Below are 27,078 nucleotides of genomic sequence, written 5' to 3' on the forward strand. Positions count from 1 at the left end.
AACTATAAAATAATCACCCCCGAGTTTAATAAAGATTTCTTCAAAATTGTTTCACTCCTCCTTTTTTAATTTAAATGATAGTATTTATTCCAAGTTTCTCAAAATTCGGTATTTGTAGATAGCTCCTATGAACCCCATTAAAGTTTATAAAATTCTCTAACATGATCTTAGTTTCCATACTGAAGTCAATATTAATTTTGTCGATCTATTGAGTCCCTAGTGAATTATATTTCATAACCTTTGTGTTGTTGACTTCATTAACTTTAGGAGAAACCTCCATATTACTGTTGAATTATTATTAAAAATATCTTTAGAATGGATCGTATGGCCATGTCGGAGAAACACTATCCAGTAAATTGCTCCCAAACGGTTACCATTTAACCGCTTCTCAAAAAACGCCATTAACTGGCAAAACAACTTTTAGGTATCTTTATTTGTCATATAACGACGAGAAGCGTCATAAAAATAGAAGAAGAGGCTCGGTGCGTTATTTGAGGTTAGTCTTCCGCTATCTTATAGCAAGACACAAGTATGAATAAATTTCTTAGCGAAGACCATACAAGGTGTTCTTACGTAATTTGAGAGTTGAAGGTCATTATAAAAGATTATATCGATTCTGCCATGTAGGAAATAGTAGATAACTTCACTTGAAAAGATCGTCGATACTTAACTGGAAGTAAGAAACCTCAATAACAACACAGCCACACAAAGAAAAAATGTTGTCATGACCTGGGGATCTCACTGTATGTGCCCTATGTTTTTGGGTTCGCTGATTGCGAATCCAAGGTCTTTTTAACCTTTTTCAGATCATGGTTATGGCATAACCCCAGAAAATCAATATGGCGGACAGTATTTTTAAAACTTCATGTGATTCGTTTGAAACTCGTTATTAGGAGGTTTTCGGGGTTTTTTAACCTTTTTCAGATCATGGTTATGGCATAACCCCAGAAAATCAATATGGCGGACAGTATTTTTAAAACTTCATGTGATTCGTTTGAAACTCGTTATTAGGAGGTTTTCGGGGTCGCTTGTTACGATTCCGGTATAGTTTTTTTTTTAATTCCAAATGGCGGATCAAATATGGCGGCCGCTATTTTGAAAAAAACTCATCGGAGTTGTTCGAAGCTCGTTACTCTAAGGTTTTCGGGGTCGCTGAATACGAATCCGGTGCCGGTTTTGAACAATTCAAAATGGCGGATGGAATATGGCGAATTTTTAAAATGATGGTAGACACATGGTTCTCTGGTTCTCTATTTTGAATTTTAGGTTTATCTTTCTACTTTTCTTTCTCTCTATCCTAATATCATTCAAAATGATATTTATAAAAATCTCGCTGCTCGTTACTTGCTGCTCTTTACCAGCACACCACTGCATTGCAAATATCTCACTGGCACCTAACAATTTACCAAAATTTTGACAAGTGTAAATGGAAAAAATCGGCCAAACTCTTTGCTCACAACGGCGACAGGCAACAACAATGCTGTACGCAATTCGAAATTTTTTGAGTTGAATTTTCAAAAATGTATTTTTGAACACTCAGTCGCTACAGCAGCCACTACGAGAGCGGTACACCAAACGGAACAGTGCGCGTACAATTTTCGACGAGAATTTCCAGAATTACATTTTCAACAAATATATGTGTGCATATATATTTACAGAAATCATACATATATACGAGTGTATAAAATTATGAGTATGTAAAAAGGGTTGTGAAATTTGAAAATGAAAAGCCCTATTTGTGCATAATTTCTGTGTTGAATTGCGAGTTTTAAAAAGAAGCGTGCGTGTTTTCAGCAACAAAATCACGCGGTTGTTTCATAATAGTTTTCTAAAACGCCAATTTAACTCGAAAAAGTGTGTGTTTTGAATTTGAAAAAAGTGTTGAAAATTGAAATGGCAAGGTAAAAATGCATAGTTTAAAGTAAATTTTCAAACAAAGAGCCAAAATTAATTTTACGCTTTGCTGAAAACTCTAGAAGTTCATGTTCAAAAATAAAATGTCGAATCGTCGATGAATAATCCGGCACAGACAGCGCGTTTGCAAAGTTCCATATATTTATAACGGTTGACGCTGACGTTTATGAACCATATGGAAAAGATTCAAAACGAAATAACATGAAATATACACGCCTGCGAAATATTAAAAATAAATTAAAATTTTTGAAAAATATATACAGTTATTCTGTATGTTTCATTAAAATTTGTTGCTGGCTGATTTTCGGCACACCGCTCATATATTTCCCAGTGGACGCTTTGTGGTGGGTGTCGCCGTGGCCGAGTGGAGGCGTCTGTGTGTGTCGCAATTTATTAAACAAAAAAACTACAACAAAAGCAAACACTGCCAATAGCAACAACAGTTCATTGAGGAAGCGCAAAATTGCACGGCGTTGTTGGCAGCGGCCGGTTGTTCAGTTGAAAATATTTCAAAATTTTCATGTGTGCCATGTACGAGTATATATATGTACATAGATATGTATACATGAATATTATATTTGTGTGTTCCAGAAAGTGTGCTGCTTGTAAAGTAGCTTGTGGTGGCGTGGTGTGAGATGCAGTTCAAGCAAAAGTGCGAGAATGGATGACAAGTAGCTCCTGTAGACAAGCAGTTTCGTGAAGTTTTTCATAGAATAAATCAAAGTATTGAAAAATCATAAAAAAATTTCTTTAAAATTATGAAATAATGAAGAAATAATCGTAAATAACTAGGAAAATTGTTAAAAGTGTGAAAAACTGAAACAGTGTAAATTATTGGAATAAAATAATTTTTGGTTAAATATTTAATGTTTTTTCACAAAAAACACAAAAATACATAGCTCAAATATGATTGTTGTTCTATTTATATTTATATCCCTTATTAAAGGGTTCGTAAGAAGTAAATATGTATATGTTCACTCTGTATCAATATCTCTTACTTCAAAAAATATACCTAAACAAGTAAGAAAGGCCTAAATTCGGGTGTAACCGCACATTTTACTCTTGCAATTTATTTATTAAATTTTATTAATACATATAACACACAATTTGACCCACATATTCGTCATATATATGGTATAAAGCCCATTGGAAGTTGGAAACCCTAATATTAGGTATTTGCGAGCTAGGTAAAGTTATGACCCGATTTCACTAATTTTTGGCCATATTATTATAATTAAATAATCTGAATTTCTTCAAAATATCTAAGAGACTTACTTATATTTTCGTTCTAACATGTATTAAAAGCGCTGAGGTCCTCATATTCGATATATGGGGTCTTGAAAATTTATGGTCTGATTTCGACGATTTTTAGAGGAGCGATGTCATACTATAAACGTAGTATTTGCGCAAAGTTATGTTCCAATATCTTCACTAGTGCTTACTTTAAATATTTGTAAAGTAAAAGGTTCAGATGGATTTCAAGGTGCTGGTATATGGGAAGTAGGCGTGGTTGTGAACCGATTTGGCTTCACAACATATCATTGGGAAGCTAGGAAGATATTATGAACCGAATTTCATTGAAATTGGTCGAGTAGTTTCGGAGATATGGATTTTGACCCATAAGTGGGCGGAGCCACGCCCATTTAAAATTTGGTATACCAATTTAAATGCAGCGCTTCTGTACCTTCTTTATGATGAAATTTAAGTTTTCTGGTATTTTTCCTTGCTGAATTAAAGCGTTTTAGTAGTTTTCAACATCACCTTTGTATGGGAGGTGGGCGTGGTTATAATCCGTTTTCCTCCATTTTTGGACTGTATAAGGTAATACCTAAAAGAAACGGCTCTAGAGAGTTTGGTTGATATAGCTTTACGAGATATGAAGAAATAACTTAGTAGTGGACGAAGCCACGCCCACTTCCACAAAAAAATTACATCCAAATATGCCTCTTCATAGTGCTATACTTTGTACCAAATTTTACTTTCATCTCTTTCTTTATGACTTAGTTATGGCACTTTATGTGTTTTTGGTGTTCGACATCTTGTGGGCGTGGCAGTTGTTTTATTTCGCCCATTTTCAATACCAACCGTCTGATGGTGTCAAGGAATATGCGTACCAAGTTTTATTAAGATTTCTCAATTTTTCTCAAGTTATCGTTTGCACAGACGGACAGACGTACGGACGGACGGACAGATTTGAGATTTAGTTTTGGGTGTTACAAACAACTTTGTTTCGAGAGTATAAAAATAACTGCAATAAAGTAGTTGCCACGTGTTGATAAATTGTTTCTATATTTTTAAGAGAAATTCCTGCGGATTTCTCTTTGAAAATGTCAAAACGTGTTAAGGGAATCTATTTTGTTGTCTATAACGTAATTAAATTAGAGGGACCCATGGCATTCAAAAATATTCATGGGAATCGTAGAAAATATACCTAATGTGAGTCTCTAACCCCTTTTAACGTCTCAAAGAAACTTTTGTTCGAAAGGGGTTAAAGTACAACTATTAGCGAGAATAGAGAGAATATAGTCCGCAACATCAAATTTTTTTTCAATGTTTCTTTATTCACTGAATCTGCTCTTTAAAGCCTAACAATAAGTTATAAAACCTTAAATCTATTTATTTAACATCAAAGTTGAACTCAATATGCTCTGTTTATGTTTTTGGATATGATGCGCCTCGCCATATTAAAATATACATTACAATATTTTCCAAATTGTGGGTCATAAAATATTTTTTACTAAATATTACCGTTACACTTGCTGGTTAATATGACCCAGCGTCTTAAAAGGGGTTAAGGTTGTCTGCAAATTCGATACGACGCAATTTCGAAAATTTCGAAAACGCTGTTTATTTTTGCGAGCTTTCTTTTTCATTTCACATTTCCTTGTAATGCATATTTTCCATACATACAAGAACACGTGAATATTTACCGTATTATAAAATTTAATGAGTCCATAGCGAATTGTTAAATTTATGTGTTTATTTATTTCTCGGTATTACTTCCAATTCTCATCGTGTTTATTCAACAAATTGCATATGCAAAGTGCGCTACAAATTTTATGGCGGCTCATAGTAACATATTTTATATATAGTTTTCCTTGTTTCGAGATTTCTGCATTATCTATTAAGGGGTTAGGTGGGTTTCAGAGGCTAAAAGCAAGGTAATTTTTTAATTTTTTTTAAAGGTAAGAAACCTCGGTTAATAGTTAATGAACGAAGGAAAAAATAAAATAATGAAATTTGAATTTTTGACAGAGTTTTAACCAAACATGTATATATTGGCTCGAAAAATAATATTTATAATAAAGATATCGAAAAATCTTTCGCTCATTAACTAGATAATTTTATTCCAAAGATGTGTGTAAAATTTTATCAAAATTTGCTTCATAACTTTTTGAGTTATCGTGTCCACCGACTTGAAAAATTGAGTTTTGAGCTGAATGCGTTTAAAGTCTTACATTCGTACTGACGTGCCCTGATTAGCGCAACTTCCAAAGGGTATATCTCTTAGAATAATACTCGGATTATTTTGATATTTTTGGATAATATTTTAAACATATTGCACAAAAATTATTATTTTTTTTATCAATTTGAAAATTTGAAACCCACCTAACCACTTAATTAATTTTTAATTGATTTTTTAAGAGCTTGATAACTTTTTAAAAAAAAAAAACGCATAAAATTCTCAAAATCTCATCGGTTCTTTATTTGAAACGTTAGATTGGTTCATGACATTTACTTTTTGAAGATAATTTCATTTAAATGTTGACCGCGGCTGCGTCTTAGGTGGTCCATTCGGAAAGTCCAATTTTGGGCAACTTTTTCGAGCATTTCGGCCGGAATAGCCCGAATTTCTTCGGAAATGTTGTCTTCCAAAGCTGGAATAGTTGCTGGCTTATTTCTGTAGACTTTAGACTTGACGTAGCCCCACAAAAAATAGTCTAAAGGCGTTAAATCGCATGATCTTGGTGGCCAACTTACGGGTCCATTTCTTGAGATGAATTGTTCTCCGAAGTTTTCCCTCAAAATGGCCATAGAATCGCGAGCTGTGTGGCATGTAGCGCCATCTTGTTGAAACCACATGTCAACCAAGTTCAGTTCTTCCATTTTTTCAACAAAAAGTTTGTTAGCATCGAACGATAGCGATCGCCATTCACCGTAACGTTGCGTCCAACAGCATCTTTGAAAAAATACGGTCCAATGATTCCACCAGCGTACAAACCACACCAAACAGTGCATTTTTCGGGATGCATGGGCAGTTCTTGAACGGCTTCTGGTTGCTCTTCACCCCAAATGCGGCAATTTTGCTTATTTACGTAGCCATTCAACCAGAAATGAGCCTCATCGCTGAACAAAATTTGTCGATAAAAAAGCGGATTTTCTGCCAACTTTTCTAGGGCCCATTCACTGAAAATTCGACGTTGTGGCAGATCGTTCGGCTTCAGTTCTTGCACGAGCTGTATTTTATACGGTTTTACACCAAGATCTTTGCGTAAAATCTTCCATGTGGTCGAATAACACAAACCCAATTGCTGCGAACGGCGACGAATCGACATTTCACGGTCTTCAGCCACACTCTCAGAAACAGACGCAATATTCTCTTCTGTACGCACTGTACGCATTCGTGTGGTTGGTTTAATGTCCAATAAAGTAAACTGAGTGCGAAACTTGGTCACAATCGCATTAATTGTTTGCTCACTTGGTCGATTATGTAGACCATAAATCGGACGTAAAGCGCGAAACACATTTCGAACCGAACACTGATTTTGGTAATAAAATTCAATGATTTGCAAGCGTTGCTCGTTAGTAAGTCTATTCATGATGAAATGTCAAAGCATACTGAGCATCTTTCTCTTTGACACCATGTCTGAAATCCCACGTGATCTGTCAAATACTAATGCATGAAAATCCTAACCTCAAAAAAATCACCCGTTATAATTAAGTTCCTCGTTTCTTGAAATTAAGGAAGCTGTTGACTTTCAGAGCTTAAAGTAATCTCTCCACAGACCTTGACATATTACATATTTATACTTTCATATACATAATTTTGAAAACAATTGGAGCTCGACGTCACTACCGATTTGGCTTTGAGAGAAATACAAAACTCTCAAGTATTAATTTTTATACTCTCGCAACAAAAGTCGCTAAGAGAGTATTATAGTTTTGTCCACATAACGGTTGTTTGTAAGTCCTAAAAGCCATAAATAAAGCCATAAATAAAGTTATGAAAATAAAATTTGGAACATAGGATCGCATTAGGGAGGGGCACATTTGAATGTAATTTTTTTTGGAAAAGTGGACGTGACTCCGCCTCCAAATAGGTTTTTTGTATATATCTTGCAAACCAATAAAGCTATATTAACCAAACTTTCTACAGTCGTTTCTTTTAGCCGTTTCCTTATACAGTCCAAAAATGAAAGAAATTGGATAATAACCACGCCTACCTCCCATACAAAGGTTAGGTTGAAACTGACTAAAAGTGCGTTAACTCACTAACGAGAAACGTCAGAAACACCAAATTTTACACAAAAAATGGCAGAAGGAAGCTGCAATGAGATTTTTTTTACAAAATGTGAAATGGGCGTGGCGTCGCCCACTTATGGGTCAAAAACCATATCTCAGAAACTACTCGACAGATTTCAATGAAATTCGGTATATAATATTTTCTTGACACCCTGATGACACGTGTGGAATATGGGCGAAATCGGTTCACAACTACGGCTACTTCCCATATAACTCAATTTTGAATCCTTCTGATTCGTTCACTTTATAATGTATACATAAGGAACCCGCGGAAGATAGCGAAATAAAACTTTACACAAATACTGTATTTGAGCTGTGACATCACTTGTGGAAAAATTGTCAAAATTGAACCATGACTTTTCAAGGCCCCTGATATCAAACATGAGGAACTCATTGCCTAAGGATAATTTTTCACCGAAAATATAGGTAAATCTCTAAATAAATTGCGAGAGTATAAAATGTTCGAATGCACCCGAACTTAGCCTTTCTTTACTTGTTAAGATTAAATATGCGTTCGTAAAATAACGGGAATTGTAGAATTATTTATTTGTTATTCTATTTCTTTTTTTATGAGCTTGGCGATTTTCGTTTATTAAAAGCTCACACTTTGGTGCTGGTTCGCGAATTCTTGGCCAAAGACAACACTGTAATTATGCCCCAGCCTCCATATTCGCCAAACTTGACTCCGTGTGACCTTTTCCTATTTCCAAAAATAAAGTGAACCTCAAAGGGCCATCGTTTTACAAGCATACGACAAATGAAAGAGCTAAAAGCTATCCCAAAAATAGAGTTTGAGAAGTATTTCAACGATTGGAAGAAGTGCTGGCATAAGAGCTTAATATCGAATGGGGTATATTTTAATGTATGTAGACGAATGAATATTTTTTTCAGAAAACGAAAATTCCCGTCATTATTTGAACACACATCGAAAGTAGTTAGGTTAAGTGAATGTAAAATTATATTTTAATATTTTGAAAGAGTGAAAATCCATACGCTGCATGAACAAACATTACAGCTAATAGGAATAATAATGTTAATATATATGGAATTAGCTCAAGGGGAAGCACATTTCACACCAAAAATAAAGTAAACAAATAAAATAAATACACATTTGTTTATGTATAAATATTATTACAAGTCTTTCGCGTGCTTCATTTTTCTCATAATACTTCATATTTTCACTGCAGTGAACAATTATAAAACACTATAAATTATAAGAAAAGTAAGTTGAGCTCAGGTCTTATCAATCAGCTAGACTTAGAGGATCAGTAGCTAAGCACTTATAACATTATGAGAACTTCAACTTTGTTTTGAAGTTGGATTGCCCTTTAAATCATAAGGAAACTCACTTTACTGAAGCTATGTTTGCACAACACAAAAATAATTTGAGTAACTCTGAGCATTCAATTTCAGTTGAAACATGTCAACCCTACTCCCAGAACTTAGCAGATCAGAGTGCAAATAATCGTTAGCAAATCTGCTGAAAATAAATTTTAAATATATTATTAATAGCACAACATGTTTCCTTTCTCTTCCTTCCCTTCATTATTTCACTAACACAATCGACTTCAACAAAAATAGATATCACAAGAATGAACTGAGTTTTAATTAAAATTCTTATCATCACTGCTGCTATAACTATTTCGAGCAATATCATCACATTAAACGTCACTAGTGCTTGCAGTAAATGCCAAATTTATCGAAAGTCACATTTTCATTGGTTTGTTAATTTTAGCGAATTTAATTTGCCATTACGAATACGAATTAATAGCGAGTGATTAGCGCATCTGTTCTGCATGCTTTAGCGCAAATGTAAATTCAGTATATATGAGTACATACATATGTACAAAGCAATTATAGACAAAAGCAATAGACATAGTTACACTGCAATGTTGGCAATTCGATTTCATTCAAGTGCATCGCGCATCACATTTATTTGTTTACAAAACTCAAATCGTTATTGCGTTCTAAATATAATTGAGTGAATCAAAATAAAGTGAATCAAGCATAAAAAAGAAAAGTAATTAGGCTTTTTTAAAACAAAGAGGGACTACTTTAAAAAATAATTGACGTAAAAGTTGCCTAGCTTTTAACGGTCCGGTAGATTTCTGCATGACGTGCACGCTCGCCCTGGCGTATACGTAACATGCATAGTAATTGATAACAACATTTATTTTGCTACTGTTGTTAGTATTGGGTTGGGTTCAATTTTTAGAGAATTTTTTGGAGTATAAATAATAAAATTTTTTCGATTGGATTTTGAGGAAAGCTTTGAAATATAAAATATGTGTGTAAGAGAAACACGAATTTGTCGGATTGAGCCCTCAAACAGCAAATTGGAGTTTACCTAACGAGGATTACGAATGTCAATCGCAGGTATTTGATAATAAATGGATGTTTCAGCTTCAGGGAATGAAAGCTCCAGTTGAAGTATTTTCCCTCAAATCGTAGAGTGTGAGGAAGCCTCTTTTTACAATAACCTCAATTTTTATCTGTCAATATGGGAATTATTTTAAATATCCACCAACAAAAACTACATTCTCACAGCAGATTCTATGACCATCCCTTAATTTCATGCCAAATCATTATAATTATATTTGGATATACATATATTTGGAAAATAAAATTATTTGATATTCCCGGCATTTCTAGAGATAACTAAATCCGAAAAAAGATTTCGATTTAAATATTTTATTCCTTTCCTCTCATAACACAAATCTATTTAACAATCTTAGAGGCATACTTTTAGGCGCAACATAGTTAGAACTTAATGATTTATTTATAAATGTTTGTAAATGAAATAACGGATTGTACTTGATAAGGGGCAAGCATATTGGTTTTATTATTATACATTTACTTGTAGCTTTCCATAAGCTACCAAATGGAATTCAAAATTTTTTAAATGGCAAAAAAAATGGTATTAGTCCCCTGCAGTTTGTTTTAACCCTTACAATACGGATTTTTTATGCAAACAACTTTTTTTCCCAGTTGATTGGGTCATTAAGGTCGTGTACCTTAGAATGGGTTTGGGAACAGGGTAACCAGTACAGGAGAAATGTCCTGGGACCTGGGATGTCCTTCCGTCAGTAAATGAACATATGCGTCTCATTATTAGCCTAAAGATAAGTAAACAAACTAAAACAAGTAAGGGAGGGCTAAGTTCGGGTATCAGTTATGTATAGTTTTGTTCCAATATATTCACTACTGCTTTCTTTATATATTGTAATGTAAACGATTCAGATCGAATTCAAAGGATGTAAAGAAAATATTACAAACCGAATTTCATTGAAATAATTTTAATTAATTAATCCAATTTTCTCTATTCTTGGACTGTATAAGGAAGAAACGACTCTAGAAAGTTTATTTGATATAGCTTTAGTATTTTACGAGATATTTACAAAAGTACGGGAGGTACCATGCCCATTTTAACAAAACTATTTTGAACAAAACTATTATACTGTCTTGGAAACTTTGTTCCGAAAGTATAAATATTTGGAAATTTATTGTATTTTTTATATTTTGTTATGATTTATAAAAGCCAAAAGTAATTAAATGAAAACACTCTGTGGGACACATGAGTCTCGCCAGTATTGAAAGAGTTAAGTCTAAAATAAGCACATACATATATTTTTAAATATTTTATGATCGTTATGACTTTCTTTTTAGCTATGCGCGGCAATTAATTGAAAGAAATGTTGGCAAAATAAAACATATGCGCGCATATAAAATATTTGTGATGAGTAAGATGGTATTAATTTATAGAAATATGATTGAGGTGACCGCATACCTTCGCGTGGGTATTTCTAAACATTAAACGAAGTCATAAATTGTTAAACGTTTATTTAATTTTTGCTAATTCTTTTTTTTATTTTAAGATGAAAGAAATGCATTTCGCTGCTAGCGTTGAACAATTTATGAATTGTATATTCATATTAATCAGTCAATTAATATTAATGTAATTAGTATAAATAAGTGATTTCAATGAAAATGTTTAAGCTTTGAATAAATTTATTTTTGAAAGAGGGAGAGAAAGAGTGAAGCAGCGAATAAAAAAGGGAGAGAAATAGATACAGAGTTAGAGTGAAAGAAATAGTTATATGTACATGGAGGTGAACAGAGATAGAGAGAAAGTTATTTCTACTAAAACTTACAAGCATTTAATGTGATGTCTTGAAGTCACGAAAATTTGAAATAGAAATTATAATTTCCAAAGTTATGGCTGTTTGTATTGACCCTGTTCCAAAAAAAGGTATTTGCGCCGACTATCATAAGTCCTTGGAGATTCATCTAAAATCAATCGGATAAGAAAACTTAGTTTTATAAATAGATAATTCTAATAATAATAAATTGATATTCCTTTTTTATACTCTCGCAACAAAGTTGCTAAAGAGAGTATTATAGTATTGTTCACATAACGGTTGTTTGTAAGTCCTAAAACTACAAGAGTTAGATATAGGGTTATATATATCAAAATGATCAGTTTGACGAGTAAAGTTCAAATCCGGATGTCTGTCTGTCCGCCTTTCCGTCCGTGCAAGCGATAACTTGAGTAAAAATTGAGATATCTTAATGAAACTTGGAACACGTATTCCTTGGCACCATAAGAAGGTTAAGTTCGAAAGTGGGCGGAATCGGACCACTGCCACGCTCACAAAATGGCGATACCCGAAAACACATAAAGTGCCATAACTAAGCCATAAATAAACCTATAGAAATAAAATTTGGTACAAAGTATAGCACTATGAAGGGGCATATTTGGATGTAATTTTTTTGGGAAAGTGGGAGTGACCCCGCCCCTACTAAGTGATTTGTATATATCTCGTAAATTACTAAAGTTATATCAATGAAACTCTCACCTCCACGCCCACTTCCCATACAAAGGTTATGTTGAAAACTACTAAAAATGCTTTAATTCAGTAAGGAAAACCAACAGAAACTTGAAATTTCATTATAAAGAAGGTACAGAAGCGTTGCACTCAAAATTGTATACAAACTTTTAAATGGACGTGGTTCCGCCCACTTATGGGTCAAAAACCATATCTCCGAAACTACTCGACCAATTTCAATGAAATTCGGTTTGTAATACTTCCCTTCCATCCCAATGATATGTTGTGAAAATTGTTCAAATTACAAAACATAAAGTACGCTCTTCTAAAAATCGCTAAAATCGGACCCTAAGTATTCAGGGCCTCATATATCGAATATGAGGACCTCAGAGCTTCGAATAATTTTTTTTTTTTAACGAAAATATAGGTGAGTCTCTCAGATATTTTGAAGAAATTCAGAGGGAATATTTTTCTACTAATAATATGTATCCGTGCAATGAGTGGGATCGGGTCATAACTACCCCTAGCTCCCATGTACCTAATGTTAGGGGTTTGAAATTTTCAATGGATTTTATACCATATATATGACGAATATGAGAGAGTATAAAATGTTCGGTTACACCCGAACTTAGCCCTTACTTATTTAAATTAACAAAATGCCGGGAAAAAGTAATTGGTTTTAAAAAATCTAAATTTTGAAAAAAAAGCTTCGATCCAGCGCATTATAATTTTGTGTTCTAAAAGCTGTATAAAGTTCTTTAAAATCTATTGAGCGGTTTGTGATTACAATTGTCACCAGTTCAAAAAGCATAGCTTTGAGAAAAACGCATTTAAAGTTTCACAATAGCGTTTTGGAGTGCCCGAGCGCTCTTTGTTATTTGTCGAATAACTCGAAATATAATTGTCGGGTCAACTTCAAATTTTCAGAGTATATTTTTAGGATATTTTACTTAACGAAAATGCAAAAAAAAATTTACTTTTTGAAAATCCTAACCCCTTAGGTAAGTGAATTAAGTAATTTTTAGGCATTTTATAAATCAGTGGTATTTATAGTCTCCTAGATGAGGTTCCCATATGGTCTTGAAAATAAAATAAATTATATTTATTAAATAAATTTTGTATTATATAAGCTGAATTATGTGATGTTTCTGAAATTAAAAATTAATAAAATCAATAAAATTAGGATTTGGATTAGCCTAATCTAAAAGAATAACCTTCAAAATACAATATGCCGTTATTTAGCAGAAATCCGAATTCGTCGTAATATATTTTCTTTGCCATACTATTATTTATAGTTTTTAATAAAAAATGTATTTTAAAATGTCTTCAAAATGGATCGAGTGCCCTATAAACTGTTTGCTTCCAAACCAAACCAAACAATGGACTAACTTTAACAATGCATAATATTTAAATATAGTGAAATAAAAGTAAAATCTGGGAAACGGTCACTAGAATTGAATAATAAAACAATATTTTTTTACGGAAAAAACTATGCTGATACCAACAGTGGCTTGATAAGCTCTTTCCCTGAATAAGCATACGTATGCGGCTTTTTATAGGCATATTGTGGCCTCAGCTGTTACACATACCAAGCCCAAATGGTCAGTTTTACTTATGAGCGAAGCTTTAATACGTAAATCTTGGAATTTCGTATTGCTGATATGTGCGCGCATAACTACTTATAGATAACCATATTCCTTGTATGTACATATGTATTTGTATTGTGCGCCACTATATTTATATACTATAAGTTATAAGAATGAGCTAAAGACTCATCGCATCGCACAAAGGCTGAGTCAGCCGCCTTAAATGAGTTCATAAAGTGCCAAACATAATGCGTCTCCACTCACAATTTGACAGCTAACAAGGAATGAAAATTTTATTATAATAGCAAATTATTACAATATAGCTTAATGGCGATTGTAGACATAATGGTAATGCTGAAAACTGCAAATAATGCAGCAGAATATACAACAAAGTAGACGAAAGACGAAAGATGCAAATTAAAGCACAATGACTAGACATACTATCAATGAATGTAGATATGTTTGACTTAAGAAAGATTCTTTAGTATCTTTCTTCAACATTTATAGCAAAATTTAATATATTCAGGCAATATCAATAAAGCTGACACAAGATATATTTTCATGCTTGTTGGGATAAAAAATGTAATAGATTTCTAGATATTGTCTAAATATATAGAATGGAACTTCCATAACTCGAACTTCTATAACTCGAAGATCTCCCTAACTCGAACTTTTGAATTGGCAATAGCGTTTAAATCAAATGTCATACAAATTTCATTTCATAACTCAAACTTCCCTAACTCGTTTTTGAAAAACTGTATGTTTTAATGAAAATTCTCTAACTCGACGTCTTTCTAACTTCAAGATTTTTATGAATCTATGAAGTTCCATTGTATGTATATATTATCACTGAAGAGGAATCTATAAGTGAATTTCCGATCTCTAATATACTCATACAAGTCTTCAAAAGTCTCTACTTTCAAAACTTCCACAACAAACTGTACTTGATTTAATGTATATATGTTCTCAATTCGATAAAATGTAGTTCTAGACTGGAACTCAAATATGATTTTTAGAAATTTTGAACATTAATATTTAAAAATTGTTCAAAAAATAACGAGAATTGTAAAATTTTAAATTTTTCTCGAGTTTGGAAAGTTCAGAATATGTTCAGCTGTATTCATTGCTTACTTCGTCTGTATCAGTCGCTAAAGTTAGACGTGTTTTTATGAGCTCGGCGATATTCGGTTGTTAAAAGTTCATACTTCGTTGCTTATTCGTGAATTCTTGGCTAAAAACAATATTTTACCGATGTCCCAGCCTCCTGAAATTACTCCGTGTGACTTTTCCTATTTCCAAAAATAGAGAGAACCTTAAATGCCTGTCTTTATACAAGCATACCAGAAATCGTTGATAGAGCTAAAAACTATCCCAAAAATCGAGTTTGAGAAGTGTTCCGACGATTGGAAAATGCGTTGGCATACGTGCATTATATCGAATGGACACTACTTTGAGGGCGGCAACATCAATGTAGATGAAATAAAATTCGAAAATTCCCGTTATTTTTTGAACACATCTTGTATATGTTTTTCAATATTGCAAAAATAATGTGAGAAATATTAGGTAATGACTAAAAAAGTTCGGACCATTAATATTTCCATATTTGCTGTAGCTACCATATACCAAACAGGGTCTTAGGGGGTATTCTGGTCTACCCGCATGAATTTTAGGCATTTTTTAAACAAAGATAAAAAAAAATTTTTACTATCCATTTTTTATATGTTTTTTATTGACATTTTAATAATATAAAAAAAAATGCAAGAAAAAAAAAACCAAAATTCGTCGAGATACGCGCCGGTGGAGTGGGGGATTAAAAAAAAAACGGTGCGTCCTGGTTAACGTGATTTAAACCCTTAAAGAGATCTAAAACACAAAAAATAAGAAGATTCTTCATTAGTAAGGATGTCGTTATCGGGTTGACCATTTTCAAAAAAAAAAATAATAATAATAAAATGGCGTCGACTTGAAAAAAAAAATTTTTTTACCGGATTTTTTCGACCTTTTTGAATTTTTTAAAAATACTTCAAATCAAAATTGGAAATCCAAGGCAGACACGATAGAACATTGTATAAAGAAGATATATACCAAATTTCAAAGGAATCGGTTCAGTAGAACTTGAGATATCATATCAACCATCTCAAAAAAAGTAGTTTCGAGAAAAACGCGTTTAAAGATTAGGAGACCGCTCGGCCGGCTAGGACGCCACGTCACAAAATCGGCTGTATCTCCGAAATTAAGTCGAATTTTGAAAAATCCTTCTAAGGTCATATTTTTGAACGTCTAAACTTTCAAAATATGCAAAAAAAAATCGATTTTTTCAAAATCCTAGACCTGAATACCCCCTTAAATAAGCTTTATATTATAATAAAGTAATTTATAAATAATACTAAATACCTGAGAGCTTTCTACAGCATCTAAACAAACTCGACAATCGCTACTTAAACATACAGGAATATCTATCTATCTATTATCTATAAGACGATGCAAAATCAGCTGTGCACCAAATGACAGCAAAAATTTTGAAAATGCAGCGCACAAAGCACGAAAAAGCGAGAGAGAAAATCAATTGCCAAAATTGCGCTTATTTATGAACAGACAGAGCAATCGATGATAAAAATAAAAACACCGTCAGTTGCATTGAACAACAAACCGTAAACAGCAAATCAAAGTCAGCAGAAAACCAAAAGCAAAAACAAAGAAAAGCAGAAGAACTACAAAACAAAAATACTGTTGTATATGCATATAAAAGGAAATAAAAAATAAAAGTAAAAGAGCGATGTAAATATAAAAAGGGAACTAAAAATTTAAAAAATAAAAAATATTTGTAAATAAAAATCAAAACACACACACACACAAGCAGCCAAACATCAGCAGGCAATGAAGAGCGCACTTGGAAGTGGCGAGTAGCCGATCGCAGCGAGAACGAATAGTTCGCTGTAGAATGCCGAAATCAACAAGAAAGCGCAAACGAAAAAGGAATGTGCAAAAGAATTTCGCATAAAAGTTTCACAGCAATTTCGTATGCAATTCAGTTGAGTGGCGATATTGTCGCGAATATAACGTTTTTGGTCCAACAGCAATTTAGCCCAGCTAAACGGCAGACAGCAAAAGGCTACAAGTAAAGCCAATAAATAATTAAGAGTTGCAAATATTAAAGAGAGCAAGAAAAGTGTTGTGAAAAGAAAGTACCGTTAAGAATTTTGTATTTTAAAAACCAAAAAAAGTGCAAGAAGATATAAATAACGGCAAATCATTGAGAGAAAAAATTAGCAAAACTCTCAAAAAAGCTTGTTACCAACTCTCTGTGTGTGTTTTAAGTATTTCAAATTTTCAAAATTACTTTTTAAAGATTTGCTGGGCACGTCCTTGTTTTACTTAACGGAAAACATCGATTTTCTAAATTCACTTACGTGTTTTACCTGACAGGCGGTAATTGGCCTGTGTGCATTGCAAACAACTAGAAACACCTATAAAAACAAACGAAACAGCGAGAAAACAGCAACAACCAACAACCAACAACCAACAACAACATATTTAAATAGCAACGGTGTATTTTTATTTTTAGCGAAGAAATCAAAAACACATTTGAATACGTCAAAATGTCGGCGAAAAATGTGAGTGATTTTCATTGCTACAGCTGCAAGCATATAATCATGCACACATTCATAAAAAAAATTGTATTTAGTTGTCGTAGATATGTAGCATGCCATTTAACGGTCATCCATTGTTCCAATCACCACTACAAAGTCAACTAAAACATGTGTAATCCTTCTTGTCAACTCTATTGAATTAGCACATATTCGCCGCGATCGACATACAACAGCTGTCGATCAGAGGAAAACATATGTTTCGCATTTGCAAATCCATGCAAACATTTGGGTGTATGGCAATTTGAGAATTCAAATTTTGGTACAAATTTGGAAAGAAGAAAAATATATATATTTATTTTTTTTTTTTAATGAAAATGAAAATTTATTCCTTAAGTGGGTTTCAGAAGCCAAACACAAGGGTGCTTTTACAATTTTTTTTAAATATATTTTTTTTAAATATATATGAAATATGTTATTTTTCATATAAACAAATTAGCATATCAAAGATACATATCTAAACATATTTTTTACAATTTTTATTTAAAAAATCCCAAAATTCAGCCGTTGGCACCTCATCTCCCATGACGTGTCCAAAAAATAGGTCTTGCTGTGGACATCATAACTCGTGATTGATTCATATAAAAACATAAAAAAAAAATATATTCCGACAGTACATGTATAAATCTAGTTAAAGAACGAAGGAAAAAAGAAAATATTGAAATTTGAATATTTGACAGAATTTTAACCAAGAAACTCTATTTTTTGGTCAAAATGTCGGCATTTATTGTCCCTAAAAAAATGGTTGTAATTCAGATATAAAAAAATTCTTCGTTCATTAACTGTTATTCCAAAGATGTTTGAACAAAATCGCTTCATAACTTTTCAAGAAATCTTGTCCACCGACTTGAAAAATTGAGTTTTGAGCTGAATGCGCTTAAAGTTTTACATTCGTACTGACGTGGCTTGATAGGCGGAACGTCCAAAGGATATATCTCTTAGAATATTACTCGGATTGATTTGATATTGTTGGATAATGTTTTAAACATATTACACTATTTAATAAGACAATTGTTATCTTTTTTTTTCAAATTAAGTAACAAATGTTGGAAAATAGATATGGTACTTCTTAAGCCTTGATGTGCCAAGGTCACTGTATATATGATAAAGAAAATTAAACTGAGTTCGAATGTTGTCATACTTCTAGGAGTCTTTGGTATATTACTGTTTTTTACTAGAAGAAATTTTATTTCTAATGTCTATTTGACTTAAAACATTCGCTAGGTGGCCCCTGACATATTTTTTTATTTTGTATGTTTTTTGTTTTTAAAACTGAGAAATTCATTTAAAAATTATTATTATTTTTTTTAAGTAAGATATTTTAAGTAATTTATAAATCTCTTATAAAAATCATTAGCTTTATTTAAAAATGGTGTTTGTCGTGAGTTAATTTTTGTACCCAGCTTAAGTCGACTTAAGTCTTTTTAAAAGAGTATGTGTATTATCATTGCAACTTTAAATTGTTGTTATTATTTTTGAAAAATGCTGAATATAAGTTTTTAATTTATTTTTTTTATTTACGAATAATGGTATTTCTCTAACAAAAAATTATAATTTTTAACTTTAAAATCATAAATTTTCTAAATGTGCAAAATTTTTATTTCAGAAACAAAACAAAATTATGAAAATTTTTTTGAACAAAATTCAAAATTGTGTACTGAGTTATTTGAGTATTCGTAATTTTTTTTTTAAATAAAAAAAATACTAAAGATTATTCTGAACATAATTTTTTTTCCAAAACGTTAAAAATATAGTTTTTATATATTTTTATTTGAATATTTATTGTGTTGATCATATTATTTCTTGATTTGGAAAAAAAATTTAATAGATGTGTTAAAATATTAAATTTTATAGAATGAAATAATACATTTTATTTTAAAACAAATAATGAAAAATATGTTTTTCTTTCTTTCTCTCACTTATTTTTTATAAAAAAAATATAATATTTTAAAATTAAACCACTTGACTTTTTTATGTGAGAAAGTAAAAATAATAAATTTTTTTTTAATTTTGAAAAGGTTAAAAAATATTTTTTTTTAAATATCAATTTCTGTACTAATTCTATTTTACTATTTTTCGTCTTTTGTTATTCTTAATAAAATTGAGGTTAGGTTGAGTCTTGTTGATCAATATTTGCCATAATTTTTTTCAAATATTAAAAAAAAATCAAAGTCATATACCAAAAAAAAGAATATATGAAAAATCAAAGCTCTCTCTCTTAGAAAAGCTCTTAATTATTACCCATAACTCTTCGACGCTTCCTTCCTACGATATTTCGCATGCACCGCGCAGCTCAACAGTTTCCTGCTCAATTAGCTGGCTAATAGCCCAGCAGACTGATTGTTTTACAAATTCATGCCGCACATAATTAATTAATCACTTGAAATTAGCGACGACGAAGAGGTGCGCATCATATTCACACACACATACATATATATTTAAATACATATATATAAATAGCCAGCTATGAGTGCATAGTGATAAATTAAAATTTCTTCTATTTATGCATTACTGCCTCGCATATAAATTATGAAACGCATTATTGTAGAAATTTATTTGCATACAATGCAAGAAATCAAGCAAAAATATTATTAATAAATAATCGAAAGCAAGCCTTAAATGCAGCGAATTGTCTACATTGTATGTTCGCGTGTGTATGTATGTATGTGATTTTGAGGAAAATACCTGGGCGCTTTAATTTATTTGCACATTGCAATATTTCTCAAACGTTTCGCGGCTATTTATGACGTTTCGACAGCGCCGCCTCAACCGAAGGACATTTGCTCAATTCAATAACACCCAGTGCGGGCAGAATATACAGACGTATATGGTTAAGCAATTTTCTTAGGGCGCGCGTATTTTTAGTGCGCCAATAATGCATGTTAAAATAAATAAATGTGTATGTGTGTGTATATGCAACTGTAAATGAAATTTGCATAATGTTCTATAATATATTGTAATAATTTGCATGTTTTTGTTGGGAGATCTCGATGTGGTTAGAAATTACGGGCGACTGCTTAGCTTATGATGTAGCAATAGTCATACATGACGTCATAAACTTTTTTTTATTAACAGGACTTCGAGAAGGAGTTCAACTTAAAAAAATGGACCAACATTTTTTTTTTACAATTATTTTTAGTTAACAATAAAGAAAGTATTCAGAATTCCCCCTTAATTTAAAAAGATTTATTCCACATTTTGACGAAATGGAATTAAAAATGCAGAACAATTTTTTAGACGTAAGAAATTATGTAAATATATTTTATTGTTAAAATTATTTATTTTATTCCAAACATTTTTCTATTATTCTCGGTCTTTTAAGTTAAATATCTTTTATAAGTTTAAAATTTTAATTCAAATTAAGAATTTTATTTAATAAAATTATTTATTTATTTTTTATTTAAAAACAAATATCTTGCATATAAAACTTGTGATAAATGTATTGTGGCAAAAATTTGAAAGAAAAATGTTTCTTATTTATTTTCTTGACAAAAACCATTTTTTATTAAATTTATTATATTTAAATTTTTTTTGACGAGAGCCTACAAAAATATGGTTGTATTCCATTGCTCCAATTTAATGTTTTATATTAAAAGAAAACTGGTCGGAATTATTTAATTTATAATTTACATACATATTTTCCTACTTTTGATATTTTTTAAACTAAAAATGCTTTTATTGTTATATTTTGCAGAATAATTATAGTTTTTTATATTAATCATTTAATTCTTTATTTAATTATAATTTAATTTTTATTTTATTTTATTCTATTTTATTTTATTTTATTTTATTTTATTTTATTTTATTTTATTTTATTTTATTTTATTTTATTTTATTTTATTTTATTTTATTTTATTTTATTTTATTTTATTTTATTTTATTTTACTTTATTTTATTTTATTTTATTTTATTTTATTTTATTTTATTTTATTTAATTTAATTTAATTTAATTTAATTTAATTTAATTTAATTTAATTTAATTTAATTTAATTTAATTTAATTTAATTTAATTTAATTTAATTTAATTTAATTTCATTTAATTTAACTTAATTTAATTTAATTTAATATAATTTAATTTAATTTAATTTAATTTTATTTTATTTTATTTTATTTTATTTTATTAATGCGGTAGGCATTTTCCACCACCTCTCCCGCGAAAAAAAAAAATTTATTTAATATAATTTAATTTTATTTTATTTTATTTTATTCTATTTTATTTTATTTTATTTTATTAAAATAATTAAACAAAAATTAAAAATCTTCAGTTGATTTCTTCTGAAACCAACCGCAGAAACTGAACTTACTACAACCTCAAATCTAAATGCAGACTTGCCAAAATCTATAAATACCCATAAGCATATACTTATATATATATAAATATGCTAAATATAATTTCAAAGAACAAATAAAAGACAAGTAAAAAACACAAATTTACCATTTCTTAACAAAAGATAATTTTGCGAATTAATTAATCATCAAAACATGTTTTCCAAACACAATTTACCTTAGCTGTGCACAGCTGATCAGTAAAACAACAAAAAATACGAAAACATACAACAACAAAAAATTGAGTGGTGAACACAATCGTGATGATTAATTTTTGCAATATGATCACATTTATTTATTTTCATGAAAAAATTAACAAGCAAAATAAAAAAAAAATATTTTTGTGCTGCATACATTATGCACATACATACCTACATACACATTTATGTATTTACATGAGCTCGACAATATGCTAGTTGATATGGGAGCAATGAGTCAAGCAGCAAGTGCAAGGTTGTTACAAATGAAAGCGCCATATTTGGTTGAAATAAAGCGGGCAACTGGCAAAAAATGCTTGCAAAATAGTAAAAGCAAATGAAATGAAAGTAAAACAACAAGAAATGCCTATAAATTGCAGCCGAGGCAAATACGGAGCGATATTGATTGACAAGGTACGCCAGCGCGACAACTGGCACGCGCAGCGACTAAAAACAAAAAAGAAAATCTTATAAATATATGTGTAAATGATTTAGATAGCAACGCATTGCAATGGCGCATCCTTTTTGGGGCGCTCCACCGCAAATAAAGTGAATTTTGCACAAATTTCAATCAGACAAGTTGGCAATCATGGCACCAAATTGAAATCGCACGCATTTTATGCGAGAAAAAATGTAATTAATTTTTTTGTATTAGGTGCTAACATACATATTTCTCAAGTGCTTATGATTTCATTTTGCTTTTTATCGACTAATATGTTTGTATGTAATTTTACTTTGAATTTCAATGGAATGCGGCATATCTTTAAGCGACTTGGAGCGCAACTTTGTTGTTGTTTTTATTTAACGCGCTTAAGTCACTGTGCTATAAAAAGTGGAAAATTTACTAAACAACAAAAATAATAATCATTGCCACTTGAGTCAGATTTTAAAATTAAGTCCATAAAAGGAATTAGATTTTCGCTCATACTCCCTTCTACACCCCTACGCTGCTGCAAACAAAACCAATAAAATATGCGCTTAATGCAGTTTTGTTGTGAACACATCATCTGAAAATAAGACGCTAGTTCGATAAGTCAGTGTTTTATGAAATCAGACCCTCTTATGAAGCAATACATATATACTAAAACAGCAAATATACCAACAACGAACAATTTGAGTAATCTTTCAAGTGATGATGTCAAATTTGTACAACCAAAAAATTTTATTTCAACTTAATTTTTGTTGTTTTTTCAACTAAATTATTTGCGCCTTGTCGTTTTTTAGTTTTTTTTCCGAATGTCTTTATCACAAATATTTTGCTCGAAGCATTTTTTTTGAGGCAATCATGACTCATTTGCATAAGCAAAGAAAGATGTTTTTTGCTGCAAATTGTTTGTTTATCGAATGCTTTCATTTCATATTCAATAAACATATCGATTGTTAAATGAGGCAACAAATACATTTGTTGAGGTAGTGGTACGTAATGGATATGAATCAGCGAGGAGTTTGGGTTTCAAATATATTGTACGTGTATATTAATTGGCATATTGTTAAAACTACCTGTTTGCTAACTATCATAAAAATTTATTCTTAAGCTACTATTTAATAAAAGGATTTACAGTTATGTATGGTCGTCGAATTTTAAAAATAACCCATTCACATAGATCAATATATTAACACTTAATTGAGCGATTAAGAGAATTTCAACAATATTTACGCAATTAACGAATCACTCAATTAGTGTTTCATAGTAATTGACATAAAGTTATGTAAACGGCGACGGTATACAATCCCAAGTTAGTGGATTTTTAGTGAGGACGCGTAAATTCATCAATGACAGAAACTTGAATATTGTTTTGCAAACTATTGCCGTTCCCTAAATACGTTTTCAATAATTATCAGAAAGTCATTATTTCCATGTATCAAAGCATATTCTTTTGGCGAAAAAGGTTCATACTTTCTGCTTACATCCTATCCTACAAATCTCAAATCCTACTTGTTGAGCTAACCTACATAGGGGCATTTCCGCCACTAGGTCCACCACAGATAAAATATTAAACACTATTAGAATTACAAAGTTTTTGAATATTTTCAAAGGAAAATATTTAAATTTATTTATATTAAATTAATTTTCAATCAATTCATAACCAATTACGAGACATACGAAAGCCAAGTCGCATAGGAGCTACTTTTCTCATTTCGATTTTTCTACTGCATTTGTTTTTTCGTCAAAATTGTTAAAGAAACATAACATGTATTAATTTTTGCTTTGTGTAAAACCTTTATAAGGGTATAAAGAGCAAAATAAAATGCATAAGAAACCATGCGATTGCAAATAAATGCAAATTTTTGTTCTCATATTATCTGATATTTCAATATCCCGTGCGACATCAAAAAATAACACTTGTTCCCACTGCATCGGAAATATAAGCAGAAAGTTCGCAAAATTTTGAGTACAAACGGTTAATTTGTATACAATTAAAATAAAAAAATCCTTGTTCAAAAATCAGAAGACTTATGGTTTTGGTAACTACTTAAAATAGGTCACGTGCGACATCGTAGATGTGGAGTTCAAAAATTGAATATTATTTTTTGTGTTATAAAATTAACTTAAGTATGTAAATAGATATGTTTACATCAATTATTTACATATGAGCAAAGACAGCACTTTAAATTCCACTGAACTATCTATTTAAATAGATTTTGGCAAAAATTATAGGCTTAAAAATCAAAATAAGAGTGCTCATTATAACAAGGATGTCAGGAGAAAATCGTTTACTTTTATAAGTGATAACCTAACGCATAACATATTATTTTCTTTGTAAATCTCTTAACTAAAATTAAGAAATCCTTCAGTTGCTTTTCTAAAATATTTATTTTTTTTTTAAGTAACTGTTCTCTGTTTAAAAACAAATTTATATTATCAAGCCTGGTTGATTTTTTAAAATAATTAAAATACTCTTCATTACCAATTTTAAAGTCATCTATGCGTAACATTTTACAATCAAAAACATTTGAATATTGCCTCACAATTCGCTGAAATCGTCGTTTGAATCGTTGCACAGTGGTTCCGCCATAGGCCAAAAATCAAAAAATCCATCTCACGATTTTTCGACAAAATGTATACCGATGGCCTCTAAATTGTCCACACTTCCTATTTGCAAACCGGGTTTTCCTAAAAATCTAACGGTACTTTCTCAAAATAGAGTTAAATGCATGAACAACCGGATTTTTTTTAAAGCACATCAGATTTTTTTTTTAATTTCGCAGAAACAAAGGACTTCCATTTGTTCTGGTAATTGTTCAGGCTAACGAATCAAGATTATTTTTAATGGATTTTGAAGCTAAAGGTATTTACTTTAACTTGTGAAATTAATTAAGACTAACGATATTTATATTTTTTGTAAAATTAGTGTTTTATATCACCTATATTTTTTTGGATCTTTTGGATCTAATAATGGCCTTTGAATTAACTATTTTTAAGTTCAAACTCATCATAATTGGGCTAAGGAAGCTTGGAAAGAAGGATAAATCGTCTTTATTTCAATCTGTGTACGGTTTACTAGAGGATACATAGGTTTTTGTTCTAATTATAATGGATGTTGAATGGCAGTGAAAAAATTAACTGTACTAAGTTGGTTGATAATTTGCTTTTTCCCTACATTAATTTTTTATATGATATTATTCTTATAGGTGGAATATGGGGGTTGAATGAGGGAAACTATAACGATAAATCATGTTCAGCTTTTTTCTCGCTTTCTTAACTTTTTTGCCAAAGCCTTACTGACAGTTTTGACGCTCCAACCATGGCCATGAGAAATATTTTTGCCCATCATTGCCATATAATAGCAATTACTGTTCTATGGGAGCTATAGGACCTAGTAGTCCGATGGGGCCAATTTTTTTAATATATATTTAAAATATTTTTCTAGATTTTTGGTGAAAATTTCATAGCGATATCTCAACGGGAAGTAATTATGACCGCGCCTTTATACAAGCTGAACCACTGTGCGTTGTCCCCAAAAACGACTTCCATTTTTTGTCCCGTGCGAATGCCTTTGTTTTTTGCAATTATTTTGAAAATGAAAACCGTCCCAAAATGAACCTTAACACTAAATTTTAGTTAATATTTTTTTTTAGTTAAAATGTGTGCGGTTGTCACGTTCGGCATGGCGGAAATGCCCATATTTAAATTTGAACACCCGATGAGTCAGCTTACAATATACAGTTTAGTTAAATGGTTTGTTTAAATATGGTTTAGGTTATTGGGTTACGAAGTCTTTTGAGTTACGTGTGTAGAAAATTTACTACCATATTTTTTTCAAACTGCAATTGTTGGTATCCAAATTGACCTCATCAATGCAAAATTTTTATCATCAATTTATTATATAGCAGATCAAATATTTGACCTCTCGCAATTTATTTATTTAACTTTATTTATATTATATAATACACAATTTGACCCACATATTCGTCATATATATTGTATAAAGTCCATTGAAAGTTGGAAACCCTAATGTTAGGTTAGAAGCACCGAGGTCCTCATGTTCGATATATGAGGCCTTAAAAACCTATGGTCCGATTTCGGCGACAGCCGATTGGGGCTGCCACACTATAAACATAGTATTTGTGCAAAGTTCTGCACCGATATCTTCACTAGTGCTTACTTTATGTATTGTAAAGTAAACGATTCAGATCGTCTTCAAAGTTCTGGTATATAGGAAGTAGAAGTGGTTGTGAAGCGATTTGGCCTATTTGCACAACATTTCATTGGGATGTAAAGAAACTATTACAAACCAAGTTTCATTGAAATCGGTCGAGTAGTTCCTGAGATATGGTTTTTGACCCATAAGTGGGCGACGCCACGCCCATTTCACATTTTGTAAAAAAATCTGAGTGCAACTTCCATCTGCCATTTCTTATGTGAAATTTAGTGTTTCTGACGTTTTTCGTTAGTGGGTTAACTCACTTTTAGTAATTTTCAACCTAACCTTTGTATGGGAGGTGGGCGTGGTTATTATCCGATTTCTTTCATTTTTTCATTTTTTGGACTGAATTAAGAAGTGCCTAAAAAACGACTGCAGAAAGTTTGGTTTATATAGCTCTATTGGTGTCCGAG

At 31.1% G+C, this 27,078-nt stretch overlaps 1 protein-coding gene across 1 annotated transcript in view; it reads left to right on the top strand.

Moving 5' to 3' along the window:
- The first annotated feature begins 16,884 nt into the window (after window positions 1-16,884).
- The window catches only part of LOC105214547 (filamin-A), a 97,715-nt gene continuing 87,521 nt past the window's right edge, over window positions 16,885-27,078 (top strand). The window contains exon 1 of the mRNA XM_054236088.1: window positions 16,885-17,463. Coding sequence (XP_054092063.1) covers window positions 17,449-17,463 — 15 coding nt within the window. The 5' untranslated portion in view covers window positions 16,885-17,448. The remainder of the gene's footprint in view (window positions 17,464-27,078) is intronic.

This window comes from Zeugodacus cucurbitae, chromosome 2 (assembly GCF_028554725.1).
Source record: "Zeugodacus cucurbitae isolate PBARC_wt_2022May chromosome 2, idZeuCucr1.2, whole genome shotgun sequence".
Taxonomy (NCBI): Eukaryota; Metazoa; Arthropoda; class Insecta; order Diptera; family Tephritidae; genus Zeugodacus; species Zeugodacus cucurbitae.